Source organism: Daucus carota, chromosome 8 (assembly GCF_001625215.2).
Source record: "Daucus carota subsp. sativus chromosome 8, DH1 v3.0, whole genome shotgun sequence".
Lineage (NCBI taxonomy): Eukaryota > Viridiplantae > Streptophyta > Magnoliopsida > Apiales > Apiaceae > Daucus > Daucus carota.
Genome location: NC_030388.2, coordinates 26,668,217 through 26,685,730, shown reverse-complemented (window position 1 = coordinate 26,685,730; position 17,514 = coordinate 26,668,217). Strand labels below are relative to the sequence as shown.

Here is a 17,514-nt window from a genome sequence, read left to right as displayed (position 1 = left end):
AATGATAGAATCTCAACAGTCACAAATTATATTTTGATCATCTTAAATATAAAGACAAATCATTCATCCTCATATACCTGAATTGTCTTTATTCCTCAGCAAATTGTTTTTTCTTAACCCACAATTTTTTCTATCTTCGTAATACTTTTTGATATAGTAATAAATTTAACCAATTTCAACATCTCCGTAAATTTATAAATATACCGTTAACACGTAGTTTTACTGCAGCTTAGTAAAACCCTAACCATCCCTACTTCTTCAAACCCTAAAATCCCCGGCTCTTCGGCACGGTCACAACAAGTTCCCCGTCAACAATCGCCGCCGTAGCCAATCCCGTCAGCGCCGCCGCCGGAAGCCGGCACCTCCAAACATCATCCCTGATTTTCTCCCCCAACAAATCCCCAACTTTCCCATTTCTAACCACCACTTTCGTGATCCCCGGGTAAATCTCCACCGCGTGTGCCCTAACACTCTTTCCGGCACCGGAGAACCCGGAATTCTCGATTCCGGCGACGAAACTGATGGAATTGGGGGACTCATCGACGGCCACGTCAGCGTCGGAGGGGAAAGGGAGTTCGAGAACCTTCCCGAAGACGTGAGGGAGGCGCCGGAGCTTGCGAGGGGCAGTTTGGTCAATCGGAGAATCGCGGTTCCCGAGAAATGTGGTGTTGCGCTTGGTTGAGAGAGGATGGACTTTCATTGACTTCATTTGTTTTGACTTTGAGTTGATAGAAATTAAAAGGAATAGCAGAGAGCTTATGAGAATCATTTTGAGTTCAGCTTCAAGATGTTTATTTGTTTTGTGTGCACCTGGAGCACTGCCATGTATATATACTGTATATTCTGTATTCATTATAAATCTAAAATCAATGCGATTCGATCGAATATCAAAAATCTATAATGAATGCGATTTGATCAAAAAATCTGATAGTAATAATATGCTGGATCTGGACATCTGTTTGGATAATCTTTAATATCTTAAGTGAAATGAAATTATTACAACTTACAAGTAGTATTAGCTATGAACTCTTAAGGTGGTTTGGGAATAGTTTGGGGTTGGAAAAGTCTTATAATATTGTCTCAAGTTTCATTTTTTAATATGCATTTCATAAAATATTGTTGAATAAATAATTGCATATATAATTAAAATCATATGCTGAGTAATAATTTGAATTTATATTTATTTCTAATCTAAATATAAAGTGAAATTGAACTTATTGTAGTCATACTTTACGAAGACTTTCAACTATAAAATAGATTCACAATTAAGAGTACAATAAAAATGATACAAATTTATTTATATTATGTGTATATATAATTTTTAATGCAAAAATTTAACACTTGAGTATCATAATATATTCTTAATTATAGACTTGTTCAACACTATTTACATTTTTGTTATTATATATTATTTTATATGTGTGAAGCGCAGAAATTTATAGTATTTATTATTTTATTATTTATTAATTGATGATATATTTTTATTAAAATAATATTAATTATTTTAATAATATTTTTTTAAATAATTAACCCACGTGTTCGGACTTTGAAGTAATATAATCACATTAAATAACTTTAAACTCTTTATAAATCTTATAAACAAATATGCATGAAGATATACTTTAACGAAAATGTCCACCTTTTAGATATATAAACACTCATGATCGTAAGTCAATAAACAGGCCCAACATGTTAAAATTTAAAAGGCTCATAAATCAACCCAACCAAGCATCCCACTCAGGCCCAAATAGCAAACCAAATTTTTAATATTCGATATATATTCAGTAGATAATGAAAAGAAAACTATTCATAGTATATTAATCTATTAAATGATAAAAAGATTTCATAACTTTTGGTGGGTAAAGTATATAAAATACTTATGCCAAGAAATTTTAATCAAAAATATAATTCTATTATATTATATTGCAAACTTTTTACAATTATACTCTAAAGTTACTCATTTCTCATTAAATTACTAATATATGAAATGTCTAGAAACATCCGCCTAGTAGTATATATGCTATGCACCTGGCCACCACCGTAAAACACACATTGGATTAGTCACAACAAACACTCGACATTGTAAGTGTCCGAAGACTCCGAACTCCATAAACTTGTGTTCTCTTTTTAATTTTTCTTTTAATTTCCGACTTTCGCATAACATTTTATTAACTATGTAGTGGTGAATGTGTTCCATTTCAATAAAAATGAGCTTATTCGATTTTTTTTCCATGGTTGCAGGTACCGGAATTAAAATCCCAATTTCACTTATCAGGTAAATGTTCTAACACTTACTCTATTATATTAAATCATGTTTTTAACTATTAATTAAGAGAGTCATATTTGTTATTAAAGTCTAGTTGTGTGCAACTTTGTGTACTTAGATGTGTAGATATAATTTAAGTAGAGTGTCGATTTTTCACCAGGCTAAATTTGTTGTTTTAAACATATCTAAAATGAGCCTGGAGCCTTGAGGACTGTATGTATTTTATTTTTTTTGCAAATTAAATAGAGTGTAGTTCAGTACTTTCTTTTTTACATGTTCAATGTATTGTTTGATGTCACACACTCTATGTATGTTCTATGCTACATTTTTATCAATGTTTGAATAAGTTTTATGAATTTTCACATCTCTATCAGCAAGGACTTAAGCACTACAGTGAACTCATTTTTCATTGTTAGTTTGCACATACCATATTACTTTTTAATGCTAGTATTAATTTAATTCTAGCCTTATAGTATTCAATATTAGCTTCCCTGTTCTTCGGTAGTATAGGGATTTTGTCCTTGTTAATGTGATTGTTAGTGATACAAGAAGGTATGCGTATTGTTTCATAATGTTAAATATTTGTAGGAAGAGATTTGGAGATATGGAGATGCACAAGAAAGAAAGGAAGGGAGGCCTTGTTGACAGTACTGTTAATGGTTTTCGTCTATTTCCGGTTTCTCCTCATGAGTCAGGTGAAGGCTTGCCCTATGCTCCAGCAGATTGGCCTTGTCCTGGTGATATATGGAGCTGGAAGGTGGGCAAGAGGATTATAGCTTCGGGTGGATACTTTTTGGATAGGCACCTTTTTCTTCCAGAGCGTTTACAGACCAAGCCTAGGGGGAGAGGTTTTGTGAGCAAGGTTTCTGTTGAACAGTATGTTCGCGAAATATTTCCTGGTCAGGATGTGAAGGCCTTTTTTGAATTGTTCAGTTGGAGGATTCCCTGCAAAAGTCCATCTGATATCAAAGGTTCGCCTTTGATGTTTCAAATGTGATTTTAATGACAATACATTGTATCTACTCCTTGTGCACATAGCTTTGATGCAATGTTAACTGATATGATATGTGCCTAATTCACTTATCGAGTCTGTGAACCATTCTTGTAGGACATGCCAGTCTTCTTAAGGTATACTTAAGTCTTAATCAACTTGTTTGTTATTGCTTTTTCGTTAAAGTCTTGTGTAGATAGAATATCCTTTCAAAATTTAAACGCATGAAATGTGGTGTAACTAGGTGCTCAAGTTTTAACTGAACTATGTGAATAAATGAATAACTGATGGCTTGCTAACGAAGAAGGTCATGTATGACATGTTACCTCCTGAAACGACAAGCAAAGACAATGATTCTTTATAAAGTGAAAGAGTAAAATAAACTGGACGTATAGAAAATGTTTAATATATGTTATAGAATTTGGTAAGTAGCTTCGATGACTAAAGTTAGATATTGAATATTTTGTGACTGGTACAAGACATCCATGCTAAATTCCTTTGTGTCATTATATATGTCTTACAATGCTCACATGTCTTCACTAAGAAGAACTAGTCACTTCATTTCTGATTATTTTAGCTGGTTGATTTGCATAAATATTTTTTGTTAATGTTATACTACACACTTTTATTTCCGAGAGTAATGTCAAGTTCTCTTGACTTGGATATTAATTTCTACATGCATTTACATATGCTAAATTTGGTTATGATACTTGTCTTGGTTATATATAGTGCATTTTCACTTGTTGATTAATGTTTTCTTGATCCTTGATCTAGCCGTCATTGTTAATCTCTTAAGCTTCATTATTACAAGTGTCATAACTGTGTTGCTACATTCTAACAGCACGAGAGTTTTTACTCCAATTCATTTCTAAAGTGTTTGCTTGTACTTATCAGACATTAATTGATGAAGGTTTTCATAGATTGCTTCCACTTTTTCTAATACCTACAATAAACTTAAGTTTTCACTCATGCTTTCTGGTTGAATACAGAAGATACATGCCCAGAATCGAAGCATGCTACTATCAGTTGCAAGGCTGGAAACAAGCTATGTAGCAGCTTAACTGAACCAGAAAAGCCTCCAGCAAATAATTTCTGTGACATTTGCTGCACTGTACCGGAATTCTGCCGTGATTGCTGCTGCATACTATGTAGCAAGACTGTTAATCCTGCCTATGAAAATCACGGTTTTATTAGATGTGAATCCACTGTAGAAAATGGCATTAATTGTGGACATGTGGCTCATCTAGAATGTGGTCTGAAAGCCAACATGGCTGGGACAGTAGGAGGTCTGGATGTTGAGTACTATTGTCGGCGCTGTGACACAAGAACTGATCTGCTTCCACATGTGAAGAAATTCATACCTATATGTGAATCCATTAGTTCTCTTGATGACATCAAGAAAATTCTCAATCTGGGGGTTCGTGTTTTGCATGGTTCGCAGAGAAGTGCCGCAAAGAGGTTGCTGCACATATTTGAAATAGCAATGGGAAAGGTATAGGTTATTTTTCACTGAAAAATTGGTGGTTTCTGTTCTTGACGATATAACTATTGTATTCTGATTTCTTACTCAGCAATATGAACCAAGACTCGAAATTGTACCTGTACTTGACAACGACTGGAATGTGGATGTTAGATCAACAAGTCAACAAGGTGCTTTTCTCTCTACCCTATGGCGTTGCTATGTTTCTATATACAGTCATGTCAACATTATTGAATAACTTCTTGATTTATATATGTATAAACTTTAATTCTTTCTATTTAATAAGTGGCCTCCAACTTGGGAAACAGGGGCCATAAATTCATTCCAATTTGGTAGGTACCTGACCAACCAGCTCTCTCTGAATTCTGTACGGGTAGATGACATGGCACCACCTTGATTACATATAAAATAAAATTCGATGTAGAAACAGTTGTACTTAACATTTTTGATCTTGCCTTGAAGGTTTGATTTTTTAACTTAACATTTGTTGCTCTGTTCTGTAACAGGAGTGATGATCTGTCATAATGGAAACCATGTAGTTCAATCTGCAACAGACGAGGAGCATGTAGATATCAGACAAGGTTCTCCAAAGAAAGTATCTACAGATTTTGATCCTGAGGTGGAGTCCCTGAAACTTGAACATAAAGTTGAACAGACACTGCAAGCCCTGAAAGAATCTCAGGAGCTGGAATTCAAGATAGCAAAAGAGAGGTTGCAGAATCAAAAAAATTGCATTCAAAACCTGTATCAGCAACTCGGCAAGGAAAAGTCTCAGATCGAACGCCACATGGCTTACGTTGCTGACCCAGATGTCTTGCTCCAGCTTACTGAGAGTAAAGTGGATCAAATAAACAAGGAATTACATAAACTCGAGGATATGAAAGCAGTGTCTGAGGGATTTGCAAAAACCTCAAAAGAAATTCTGAAACAATATTTCGGCCTAGAGAACTGAGGCTCCTTGAGAACCAGGCTTTCCTGAAAATTTTTCTTATATACATCATAATTGTTTGCTTATAACTTTTCAGTTGATGTGTTAACTATTTGGGAATGAGTTAGCAGAAAACATTTATAGTATTGTGTATTTCTATTAGATTTTGCAATGCATATATAATGGGATACTTTGTTCTTCATCTGCAAATTTTTCTTATATACATCATAATTGTTTGCTTAAGGGCTCGTTTGTTAATAGCTGAACATGAGATTTTATGGGCTCGTCTACGACATGCCTCCTTAAGATTATTCGATTACATTGTATTTGGGCTTACTTGATTACATCTTCTGGTTTTTGGATTTTTTTGTTTGCTCTCTTCGCACGTCATTTTTATTCTACCTGGTACAGATTAAGATGTTCTTGTTTTCTTTGTGTATTATCTGTACTCTATATGTGTTTTTTTGTTTTGATTGATTTACTTGGTCAACTAAACTTGATATTGCTAATAGATGTCCTCTGTATATAAGTATATCTTGTTTTTCAATGTCATTCAATCAAAATATAATTTCATGTAATTTAGTATATTTAAGATGATAGATTAGTAAATTATTAACAAAAACATCATTCATTCAGAAATTAGCATCTGGATCATCCAAATCTTTCTCGCAATAAATATATCTACTAATTTATCGATTACATTCCCGTTTAACTAAATATCCTCAATTTATTCAATAAATCTCCAATCACATTTCAATTCGATTAGTTCTAATTTCTTATTTCTGCAACTATGACCTGAAATGATTAAAATCTAGTTCATAATCCAAAGTGACCTTAAAAATCTTTCTTCGGTTATTAGAAAGAGTAATCGCTTAGTGGATGTAGCGCTTGGATCTATAGAAACTTGAACCGTTTCTGGATGACTGTTTCTGAATAGCCTCCTGAACCGAAGCAAGAACCTAGCCGTTGCAAGGCTGGAGACATGCTATGTAGCAGCTTAACTGAACCAGGAAAGCCTCCTGCAAATATTTTCTGTGGCATTTGCTGCAGTTAACCGGGATTCTGTCAGTGATTGCTGCTGCGTACTATATAGCAAGACTGTTAATCCTGCTTTTGAAAACATGACTTTATTAAATGTGAATCCAGTGTAGTAGAAAATAGAATTAATCGTGGACATGTGGCTAGGGCGGATCTAGGAGTAATTTCCTCGGAGGAGGGCACCAAACAATTTTTGGAAAACACTTATATATTTTAAAATTTTTTGGAGGTAAGTCTATAATTTTGTCAAAATTAGAACAATGAAAAATTGTCAAAATTTATTTAAGGGGACACGTGTCTCTCCGTGTCTCTTACTAGATCCGCCCCTGCATGTGACTCTTCTAGATATTAGAATGTGGTCTGAAATCAAACATGGCTGGGACCATAGGAGCTGAGTATTATTGTCGGTGCTGTGACACAAGAACTGATCTGCTTCCACATGTCAAGATATTCTTACAAATATGTGAATCCATTAGCTCTCATGATGACATCAAGAAAATTCTCAATCTGGGGGTTTATGTTTTGCAAGGTTCGCAGAGAAGTGCCGCAGAGAGGTTGCTGCTTGTATTTGAAATAGCCATGGGAAAGGTATAGGTTATATTTTACCGAAAAATTGGTGGTTTCTGTTATTGACGATATAACTACTGTATTCTGATTTCTTACTCAGCAATATGATTCAAGACTCGAAATTGTGCCTGTACTTGACAATGGCTGGAATGTTAATGACAAATCAACAGGTAAACAAGATGCTTTTCTCTATACCCTATGCTGTTGCTATATTTCTATATACAGTCATGTCAACATTATTAAATGCCTTTTTGATTTATATGTGTATAAACTTTAATTCTTTCTATTTAATAAGTGGCCTCCAACTTGGGAAACAGGGAGCATAAATTCATTCCAATTTGGTAGGTACCTAACCAACCAGCTCTCTCTGAATTCTTTACGGGTAGATGACATGGCACCACCTTGATTATATATAAAATAAACATCGACGTAGAAACAGGTGTACTTAACATTTTTAATCTTGCGTTGAAGGTTTGATAATTTAACTTAACATTTTTTGCTCTGTAACAGGAGTGATGGTGTGTCATAATGGAAATCATGCAGTTAAATCTGCAATAGACGAGGAGCATGTAGATATCAGACAAGGTTCTCCAAAGAAAGTATCTACAGATATTGATCCTGAGGTGGAGTCCTTGAAACTTGAATATAAAGTTGAACAGACACTGCAAGCCCTCAAAAAGTCTCAGGAGCTGGAATTCAAGATAGCAAAAGAGAGGTTGCATGATCAAAATAATTGCATCCAGAATCTGTATCAGCAATTCGGCAAGGAAAAGTCTGAAATTGAACACCACTTGGCTTATGTTGCTGACCCGGGCTCCAGCTTATTGAGAGTAAAGTGGATCAGATAAAAAAGGAATTACATAAACTCGAGGTCGAGGATATGAAAGCAGTGTTCGAGGGATTTGCAAAAACTTCAAAAGAAATCTTGACACAATATCTTGGGCCTACAGATTTGAGGCTCTTTGAGAACCAGGTTTTCCTGAAATTTTCTTTATATACATAATTGTTTGCTTAAATCTTTTTCAGTAGATGTGTTAACTATTTTGAAATGAGCTAGCAAAACATTTTTAGTATTGTGCATCTCCATTAGATTTTGCAATGCATATATCATGGGATACTTTCTTCATCAATGCAAATTTAGTAGTATTTTTTTCAGATTGTACTTCGCAAATTAGAACAGAAGCAGGCAACTAGCGGTTGCAAGGCTGGAAACAAGCTATGTTGCAGCGTAACTGAACCAGGAGAGCCTCCTGCAATTATTTTCTGTGGCATTTGCTGCAGTGAACCGCAATGCTGTCGTGATTCCTGCTACATACTATACTCTCCCTCTCTTTTAAAACATAAATTTGTTTTACTTTTTGACACGCACTTCTAAGTCCTTTGACCGTATAATTAAAATCATTATCGTTAAATTATTTTTTTCCGAATAAAAATATATGATTAATATTATAATTAAAAAAATGAAAATTTTAGTAATAATGATTTTGGATATGCGATCAAAAGACTTAAAAGTGTGTGCCATAAAGGTAAGCGACCTATATTTTGAAACGGAGGGAATAGCAAGACTGATAATTCTGCATATGAAAAGCTTGGATTTAATAAATTTTGCTCAGAATGACATGACAATTGAGGCAATTGAGGTGGGGTGTTTTAATTAGTTCTATTTATGTGAATACAGAGAGCTCATTTCAATTAAAACTTAACATATGTCATATTATGAATTTTTTTGCAAATGAAGCATTTTCCATCTAGAAATTAGAATGTGGTCTGAAATCCAACATGGCTGGGACAACAGGAGCTCTTGATGCCTGAGTACTATTGTCGGTGCTGCGACACAAGAAGTGATCTGCTTCCACATGTCAAGAAATTTTTACAAATATGTGTTGAGAACTAATTCATCTAAAACCTTAAGGTTAGTCCATTTCAAACTTTAAGGTGTTAGAGGAAGGCCCCAAATGGATATTATGCTATATTTCAACAATACGTGAATCCATTAGTTCTCATGATGACATCAAGAAAATTCTCAATCTGGGGGTTTGTGTTTTGCATGGTTCCAGAGAAGTGCCGCAAAGAGGTTGCTGCATATATTTGAAATAGCTATGGGAAAGGTATAGGTTGTTTTTTACCGAAAAAATGGTGGTTTCTGTTCTTGAAGATATAAATATTGTATTCTGATTTCTTACTCAGCAATATGATTCAAGGCTCAGAATTGAACCTACACTTGACGACGTTTGGAATGTGGATGATAGATCAACAGGTAAACAAGGTGCTTTTCTCTATACCCTGTGCTGTTGCTATATTTCTATATACAGTCATGTCAAAATGACTTGTTGCCTTGATGGTTTGCTTTTTAAACTTAACATTTGTTGATCTATTCTGTAACAGGAGTGATGTGTCATAATGGAAATGATGCAGTTAAATCTGCAATAGACGAGGAGCATGTAGATATCAGACAAGGTTCTCCAAAGGAAGTATCTACAAATTTTGATCCTGAGGTGGAGTCTTTAAAACTTGATATAGTGCTGAACAGACACTGCAAGCTCTGAAAAAATCTCAGGAGCTGGAATTCAAGATAGCAAAAGAGAGGTTGCAGAATCAAAAAAATTGCATTCAAAACCTGTATCAGCAACTCGGCAAGGAAAAGTCTCAGATCGAACGCCACATGGCTTACGTTGCTGACCCAGATGTCTTGCTCCAGCTTACTGAGAGTAAAGTGGATCAGATAAAAACATAAACTTGAGGATATGAAAGCAGTGTCTGAGGGATTTGCAAAAACCTCAAAAGAAATTCTGAAACAATATTTCGGCCTAGAGAACTGAGGCTCCTTGAGAACCAGGCTTTCCAGAAAATTTTCTTTATATACATCATAATTGTTTGCTTATAACTTTTCAGTTGATGTGTTAACTATTTGGGAATGAGCTAGCAGAAAACATTTTTAGTATTGTGAATTTCCATTAGATTTTGCAATGCATATATAATGGGATACTTTGTTCTTCATCTATGCAAATGTCGAGTCGGTTTCGTGCCGGGTTTCAGGTCGTATCGGATTTTGCTACCCCTGCACCAGGATCAACATTGTTAGAGTTTAAGGGCTCGTTCGTTAATAGCTGAGCATGAGATTTTATGGGCTGTCTAGACATGCCTCCTTAAGATTATTTGATTACACTGTATTTGGGCTTACTTGATTACATCTTCTGGTTTTTGGAATTTTTTTTCTCTCTTCGAACGTCATTTTTATTCCTGGTACAGATTAAGATTTTCTTGTTTTCTTTGTGTATTATTTGTATATGTGTTATTTTTGTTTTGATTGATTTTCTTGGTCAACTAAACTTATGATATTGCTAATAGATGTCCTCTGTATATAAGTATATCTTGTTTTTCAATGTCATTCAATCAAAATATAATTTCATGTAATTTAGTATATTTAATATGATAGATTAGTAAATTATTATCATCCAAATAAATAGTATAATTATTAACAAAAACATCATTCATTCAGAAATTAGCATCTGGATCATCTAAATCTTCTCAATGAATATATCTACTAATTTATCGATTACACTCCCATTTAACTATATATCCTCAATTAATTCAATAAATCTCCGATCACATTTCAATTCGATTAGTTCCAATTTCTTATTTCTGCAACTATGACCTGAAATGATTAAAATCTAGTTCATAATCCAAATTGACCTTAAAAATCTTTCTTCGGTTATTAAAAAGAGTAATCGCTTAGTGGATGTAGCGCTCGGATCTATAGAAACTTGAACCGTTTCTGGATGACGGTTTCTGAATAGCCTCCTGAACCGAAGCAAGAACCTAGCCGTTGCAAGGCTGGAGACATGCTATGGAGCAGCTTAACTGAACCAGGAAAGCCTCCTGCAAATATTTTCTGTGGCATCTGCTGCAGTGAACCGGGATTCTGTCAGTGATTGCTGCTGCGTACTATATTGACTGTTAATCCTGCTTTGAAAATCATGACTTTATTAAATGCGAATCCAGTGTAGTAGAAAATAGAATTAATCGTGGACATGTGGCCAGGGCGGATCTAGGAGTAATTTCCTCGGAGGGTAGCAAACAATTTTTGAAAAACACTTATATATTTTAAAATTTTTTGGAGGCAAGTCCATAATTTTGTCAAAATTAGAACAATGAAAAATTGTCAATTTTTTTTTAAGGGGACACGTGTCTCCCCGTGCCTCTTACTAGATCCGCCCCTGCATGTGACTCTTTAAGATATTAGAATGTGGTCTGAAATCCAACATGGCTGGGACAGTAGGAGCGGAGGATGCTGAGTATTATTATCGGTGCTGTGACAGAAGAACTGATCTGCTTCCACATGTCAAGAAATTCTTACAAATATGTGAATCCATTAGCTCTCATGATGACATCAAGAAAATTCTCAATCTGGGGGTTCATGTTTTGCAAGGTTCGCAGAGAAGTGCGGCAAAGAGGTTGCTGCATGTATTTGATATAGCTATGGGAAAAGTATAGGTTTTTTTTTACTGAAAAATTGGTGGTTTCTGTTATTGACGATATAACTACTGTATTCTGATTTCTTACTCAGCAATATGAATCAAGACTCGAAATTGTACCTGTACTTGACAACGGCTGGAATGTGGATGATAGATCAACAGGTAAACAAGGTGCTTTTCTCTAACCCTATGCCGTTGCTATATTTCTATATACAGTCATTTCAAGTTTCAACATTATTGAATGACTTATTGATTTATATGTGTATAAACTTTCTTTCTATTTAATAAGTGGCATCCAACTTGGGAAACAGGGTTCATAAATTCATTTCAATTTGGTAGGTTCCTAACCAACCAGCTCTCTGGATTCTGTACGGCCACATGACATGGCACCACTTTGATTATATATAAAATTAAATTCGTTCCAGAAACAGTTGTACTTAACATTTTTGATTTTGCCTTGAAGGTTTGATTTTTTAACTTAACATTTGTTGCTCTGCTCTGTAACAGGAGTGATGATCTGTCATAATGGAAATCATGTAGTTCAATCCGCAATAGACGAGGAGGAGCATGTAGATATCAGACAAGGTTCTCCAAAGAAAGTATCTACAGATTTTGATCCTGAGGTGGAGTCCCTGAAACTTGAACATAAAGTTGAACAGACACTGCAAGCCCTGAAAGAGTCTCAGGAGCTGCAATTCAAGATAGCAAGCGAGAGGTTGCATGATCAAAAAAATTGCATCCAGAATCTGTATCAGCAACTCGGTAAGGAAAAGTCTGAAATTGAACGCCACTTGGCTTATGTTGCTGACCCAGGTGTCTTGCTCCAGCTTACTGAGAGTAAAGTGGATCTGATAAAGAAAGAGTTGCATAAACTCGAGGATATGAAAGCAGTGTCTGAGGGATTTGCAAAAACCTCAAAAGAAATTCTGAAACAATATTTCGGCCTAGAGAATTGAGGCTCCTTGAGAACCAGGCTTTCCTGAAAATTTTCTTTATATACATCATAGTTGTTTGCTTAAAACGTTTTCAGTAGATGTGTTGACTATTTGGAAATGAACTAGCAGAAAACATTTTTAGTATTGTGCATCTCCATTAGATTTTGCAATGCATATGTAACGGGATACTTTGTTCTTCATCAATGCAAATTTAGTAGTATTTTTTCAGATTCTACTTTGCATATCAGAACCGAAGCATGCAACTAGCGGTTGCAAGGCTGGAAACAAGCTAGGTTGCAGCTTAACTGAACCAGGAAAGCCTCCTGCAATTATTTTCTTTGGCATTTGCTGCAGTGAACCGGAATTCTGTCGTGATTGCTGCTACATACTATACTCTCCCTCTTTTTTGAAACATAGATCTTTTGACTTTTTGACACGCCCTTCTAAATCCTTTGACCATATAATAAAATCATTATTTTTAAAATTTTGTTTTTCCGAATAAAAATATATGATTAATAATTCAAAAAAAGAAAATTTAGAAATAATGATTTTCGCTATGCGATCATAAGATTAAAAATGTGTATCATAAAGTTAAGCGACCTATATTTAGAAAAGGAGGGAGTAGCAAGATTGTTGATTCTGCATATGAAAATCATGGCTTTATTAAATTTTGCACAAAATGACTTGGCTGAGGCGATTGAGGCGGGATGTTTACCTAATCGTGTAAATGAAGCATTTTTCATCCATATATTAGAATGGTGGTCTGAAAGCCAAAATGGCTGGGACAGCAGGAGCTCTGGATGCTGAGTACTATTGTCGGTGTTGTGACACAAGAACTGATCTGCATCCACATGTCAAGAAATTCTTACAAATATGTGTTGAGAACTAGCTCATCTAAAACCTTAAGGTCAGTACATCTAAAACTATAAGGTATTAGATACTTAGAGGAAAGCTCCAAATGTATATTATGCTATATTTCAAATACGTGAATCCATTAGTTCTCATGATGACATCAATAAAATTCTCAATCCGGGGTTCGTGTTTTCCATGGTTCGTCAGAGAAGTGCGGCAAAAAGGTTGCTGCATATATATGAACTGGCTATGGGGAAGGTATAGGTAATTTCTTATTGTCTGTCCTTGACGATTTAATTATTGTATTTTTATTTGTTAATTAGCAACATGATTCAAGGCTTGAAATTGAACCTGTAATTGACGACGTTTGGAATGTGGATGATAGGTAAACAAGTACTACAATTTTTGATCCTAAGGTGGAGTCTTTAAAACTTGAATATAGTGTTGAACAGACACTGCAAGACCTGAAAAAAACTCAGGAGCTAGAATTTAAGATAGCAAAAGAGAGGTTGCATGATATAAAAAATTGCATTCAAACTCTGTATCAGCAACTCGGTAAGGAAAAGTCAGAAATTGAACGCCACTTGGCGTACGTTGCTGACCCAGGTGTCTTGCTCCAGCTTACTGAGAGTAAAGTGGATCAGATAAAAAAGGAATTACATAAACTTGAGGATATGAAAGCAGTGTCTGAGGGATTTGCAAGAACATCAAAAGAAAATTTACTATTCGGAAATGAGCTAGCAGAAAACATTTTTAGTATTGTGTACTTCCATTAGATTTTGCAATGCATATATAATGGGATACTTTGTTCTTCATCAATGCAAATTTAGTAGTATTTTTCCAAATTCTACCTTCTCAATTTATATTAATATATCAATATAGGGCAACTCTACCTGTGCTGCGGCTCAAGTACTATGAACATTCTGCCTTGATTGCTGCTGCATACTATGTAGCACAACTGTTAATCCTGCTTATGAAGATCATGGCTTTATTAGATGTGAATCCACTGTAGAAAATAGCGTAAGTTGTGGACATGTGGCTCATCTAGAATGTGGTCTGAAAGCCAACATGGCTGGGACAGTAGGAGGTCTGGATGTTGAGTACTGTTGTCTGCGCTGTGACTCAAGAACTGATCTGCTTCCACATGACAAGAAATTCTTACAAATATGTGAATCCATAAGTTCTCATGATGACATCAAGGAAATTCTCAATCTGGGGGTTCGTGTTTTGCATGGTTTGCAGAGAAGTGCCGCAAAGAGGTTGCTGCATATATTTGAAATAGCTATGGGAAAGGTATAGGTTAATTTCTACCGAAAAAATGGTGGTTTCTGTTCTTGAAGATATAACTATTGTATTCTGATTTCTTACTCAGCAATATGATTCAAGGCTCAAAATTGAACCTACACTTGACGACGTTTGGAATGTGGATGATAGATCAACAGGTAAACAAGGTGCTTTTCTCTATACCCTGTGCTGTTGCTATATTTCTATATACACTCATGTCAACATTATTAAATGACTGGTTGCCTTGAAGGTTTGCTTTTTAAACTTAACATTTGTTGCTCTATTCTGTAACAGGAGTGATGTGTCATAATGGAAATGTTGCAGTTAAATCTGCAATAGACGAGGAGAACGTCGATATCAGACAAGGTTCTCCAAAGGAAGCATCTACAAATTTTGATCCTGAGGCGGAGTCTTTAAAACTTGATATAGTGTTGAACAGACACTGCAAGCTCTAAAAAATCTCAGGAGCTGGAATTCAAAATAGCAAAAGAGAGATTGCATGATCAAAAAAATTGCATTCAAAATCTGTATTACCAACTCGGTAAGGAAAAGTCTGAAATGGAACGCCACTTGGCTTACGTTGCTGACACAGGTGTCTTGCTCCAGCTTACTGAGAGTAAAGTGGATCAGATAAAAGAGGAATTACATAAACTTGAGGATATGAAAGCAGTGTCTGAGGGATTTGCAAAAACTTCAAAAGAAATTCTGGAAATATTATTTCGGCCTAGCCACCTAGGTGAGGCTCCTTGAGAACCAGTCTTTACTGAATAATTTCTTTATATACATCATAATTGTTTGCTTAAAACGTTTTCAGTAGATGTGTTGACTATTTGGAAATGAACTAGCAGAATACATTTTTAGTACTCCGTTAGATTTTGCAATGCATATATAATAGTATACTTTGTTCTTCATCAATGCAAATTTAGTAGTATTTTTTCAGATTCTATTTTGTCAATTATGTTAAAAATATTAATGTGCCTGTTCTGCAGCTCAAGTAGTACGATTTCCTCTATAAACTAACAGATCAACCTTTAGCTTGTACTAATCAAGTTAATGAATGAGCTTAAGATTAAAAAGACACTGCTAAAGTTTTAAAAGATGATAAGATGCTAAGATGCCAACCTCAGAGACTTCTGAAAATGGATATCATCACAGTTCAAAATCCGCCAAAAACCACATTCAAGCCCACCACCATTAACTAGCGACTTTCTATTTCATACGCCCTATAAATTTTATAATAGATTAATTACTGCAGGGGGGAAAAAACTTCTATGAGAAGTATGGATTTGATGTCTTAAGTCTTAACTACATCTATTAACAAAAAGCACCTGCAATTCATTTTACAGAGAAAAAAAAAGAAGAAAAATTGGGACAAATGGAATTGGTGTCATTTAACAGTGACCTGTATTTAAATTTTTGCTTGTGGCAGACCACCTAAATGGTATCTTTATAAATGATATTTAAATTTACTGATTTTCTGATACTAGGTTCTGGAGGACTCCAACGAACCTTACAGTTTAACGTCGAGAGCTGCTAATGTTTTTGAGGGTGGTGAATGATATAAGATCTTGTTGGGACATTACCGGGACATCGGACATTTTAGACGAGTCGGTTACTTAACAGGACCAGTATCTATTTCAATTGACACATTCAATCTCAAGATACTAGCATGATGTATATGACATAAAGTTCAAAGTCTTCAAAGTCTTGAAGCTCGTTACGGATTCTCATACGAGCTTTGAGCCATAACATATATATTAAGCTTGTTCGGTTCTTGATGTAGCTCAAGTAATCTACTTCTGAAGATGTTCCAGCTAATATTCAGTACTAAACATTGACAATTTACGATGATCGGGATTCTTGAATAACATTTTCAGGTTTTCAAAAGAACAGTTCGTTTAACATGTTTTGGTCATGAACAGTTGATTCTTGTCAAAACTGATTTATACCCATACACATCTTTGACGAAATTGTACACCCCATAATGTTGTTTGGCGCAACATAACTTAGATTAATCTTTCTGTCTTGGGCATGTGATGCGATGAGGGGAAAATTTGTTGTAAAGATTGTGAAATCAACTAAAATTGACATCATACAATTTGAAAATCAGATGAAATCGTTTTCATGGGCCTTATGCCAATCTTTTGCTTTCCACAAAGTGAGATCCCCCGGATTCTAATATATGGTTGTGGATTGGTTGAGTCTTACTATTAACCTAATAATTAATACTATAAATTACGTGTACTTTTTTCACTAATCATAATGGAGTATTTATCAGGGTTTGACTAACTTTGGTGCACTCATGCAAATTTGCAATCATGTTCATTTACATTTTAATCCAGAAATACCATCCCACTATCTTGTCATGCTTATCTGGGTAAAATTTGGAGCTTTAACTTCGGTTGACTTAACTTAAAAAAAAATAGAGTATTATTTATAAATAAGAAATTAATTATAAATAAGAAATTAGTTCATTCATGAATTAATTTTATGTGTTAGTTCTGGAACATATTTTCGTTATTACTTTTATATTTAAATCAAGAATATATTAAATCATAAATACACATTAAAAAATAAAATTATAATAGTCGCAACTATTTGAGAGACATCACATCTTGCTTCTGTAAAATATATTGATTTATGATTTTTTAATATTATATAAATAATCAATATATATATATAAAGGAGGATGCGGGCG

The 17,514-nt window shown here is 34.7% G+C and overlaps 4 protein-coding genes across 4 annotated transcripts; 3 read left to right on the top strand and 1 right to left on the bottom strand.

Annotated features, from left to right (window-relative positions):
- Window positions 1-265: 265 nt before the first annotated feature.
- Window positions 266-700, bottom strand: LOC108198784 (uncharacterized). The gene has a single exon (XM_017366558.2). The coding sequence runs from the start codon at window positions 698-700 to the stop codon at window positions 266-268; it is 435 nt and encodes a 144-aa protein (XP_017222047.2).
- Window positions 701-2,235: 1,535 nt separating this feature from the next.
- Window positions 2,236-5,789, top strand: LOC108198453 (protein OBERON 1). The gene is made up of 5 exons (XM_017366208.2): window positions 2,236-2,275; window positions 2,855-3,237; window positions 4,247-4,749; window positions 4,829-4,907; window positions 5,244-5,789. Exons 2-5 carry the CDS (start codon window positions 2,871-2,873, stop codon window positions 5,687-5,689), a joined length of 1,395 nt encoding a protein of 464 aa, XP_017221697.1. The 5' UTR covers window positions 2,236-2,275; window positions 2,855-2,870; the 3' UTR covers window positions 5,690-5,789.
- A 1,286-nt stretch (window positions 5,790-7,075) lies between these two features.
- On the top strand, window positions 7,076-10,259 carry LOC108199116 (uncharacterized). Its single transcript, XM_017366861.2, has 5 exons — window positions 7,076-7,291; window positions 7,371-7,440; window positions 7,781-9,378; window positions 9,458-9,527; window positions 9,656-10,259. The coding sequence occupies exons 1-3, from the start codon at window positions 7,076-7,078 to the stop codon at window positions 8,116-8,118; spliced, it is 624 nt and encodes a 207-aa protein (XP_017222350.2). The 3' UTR covers window positions 8,119-9,378; window positions 9,458-9,527; window positions 9,656-10,259.
- Window positions 10,260-11,533: 1,274 nt separating this feature from the next.
- Window positions 11,534-12,701, top strand: LOC108198451 (uncharacterized). Its single transcript, XM_017366206.1, has 3 exons — window positions 11,534-11,758; window positions 11,838-11,907; window positions 12,253-12,701. Exons 1-3 carry the CDS (start codon window positions 11,534-11,536, stop codon window positions 12,699-12,701), a joined length of 744 nt encoding a protein of 247 aa, XP_017221695.1.
- The last annotated feature ends 4,813 nt before the right edge of the window (window positions 12,702-17,514 follow it).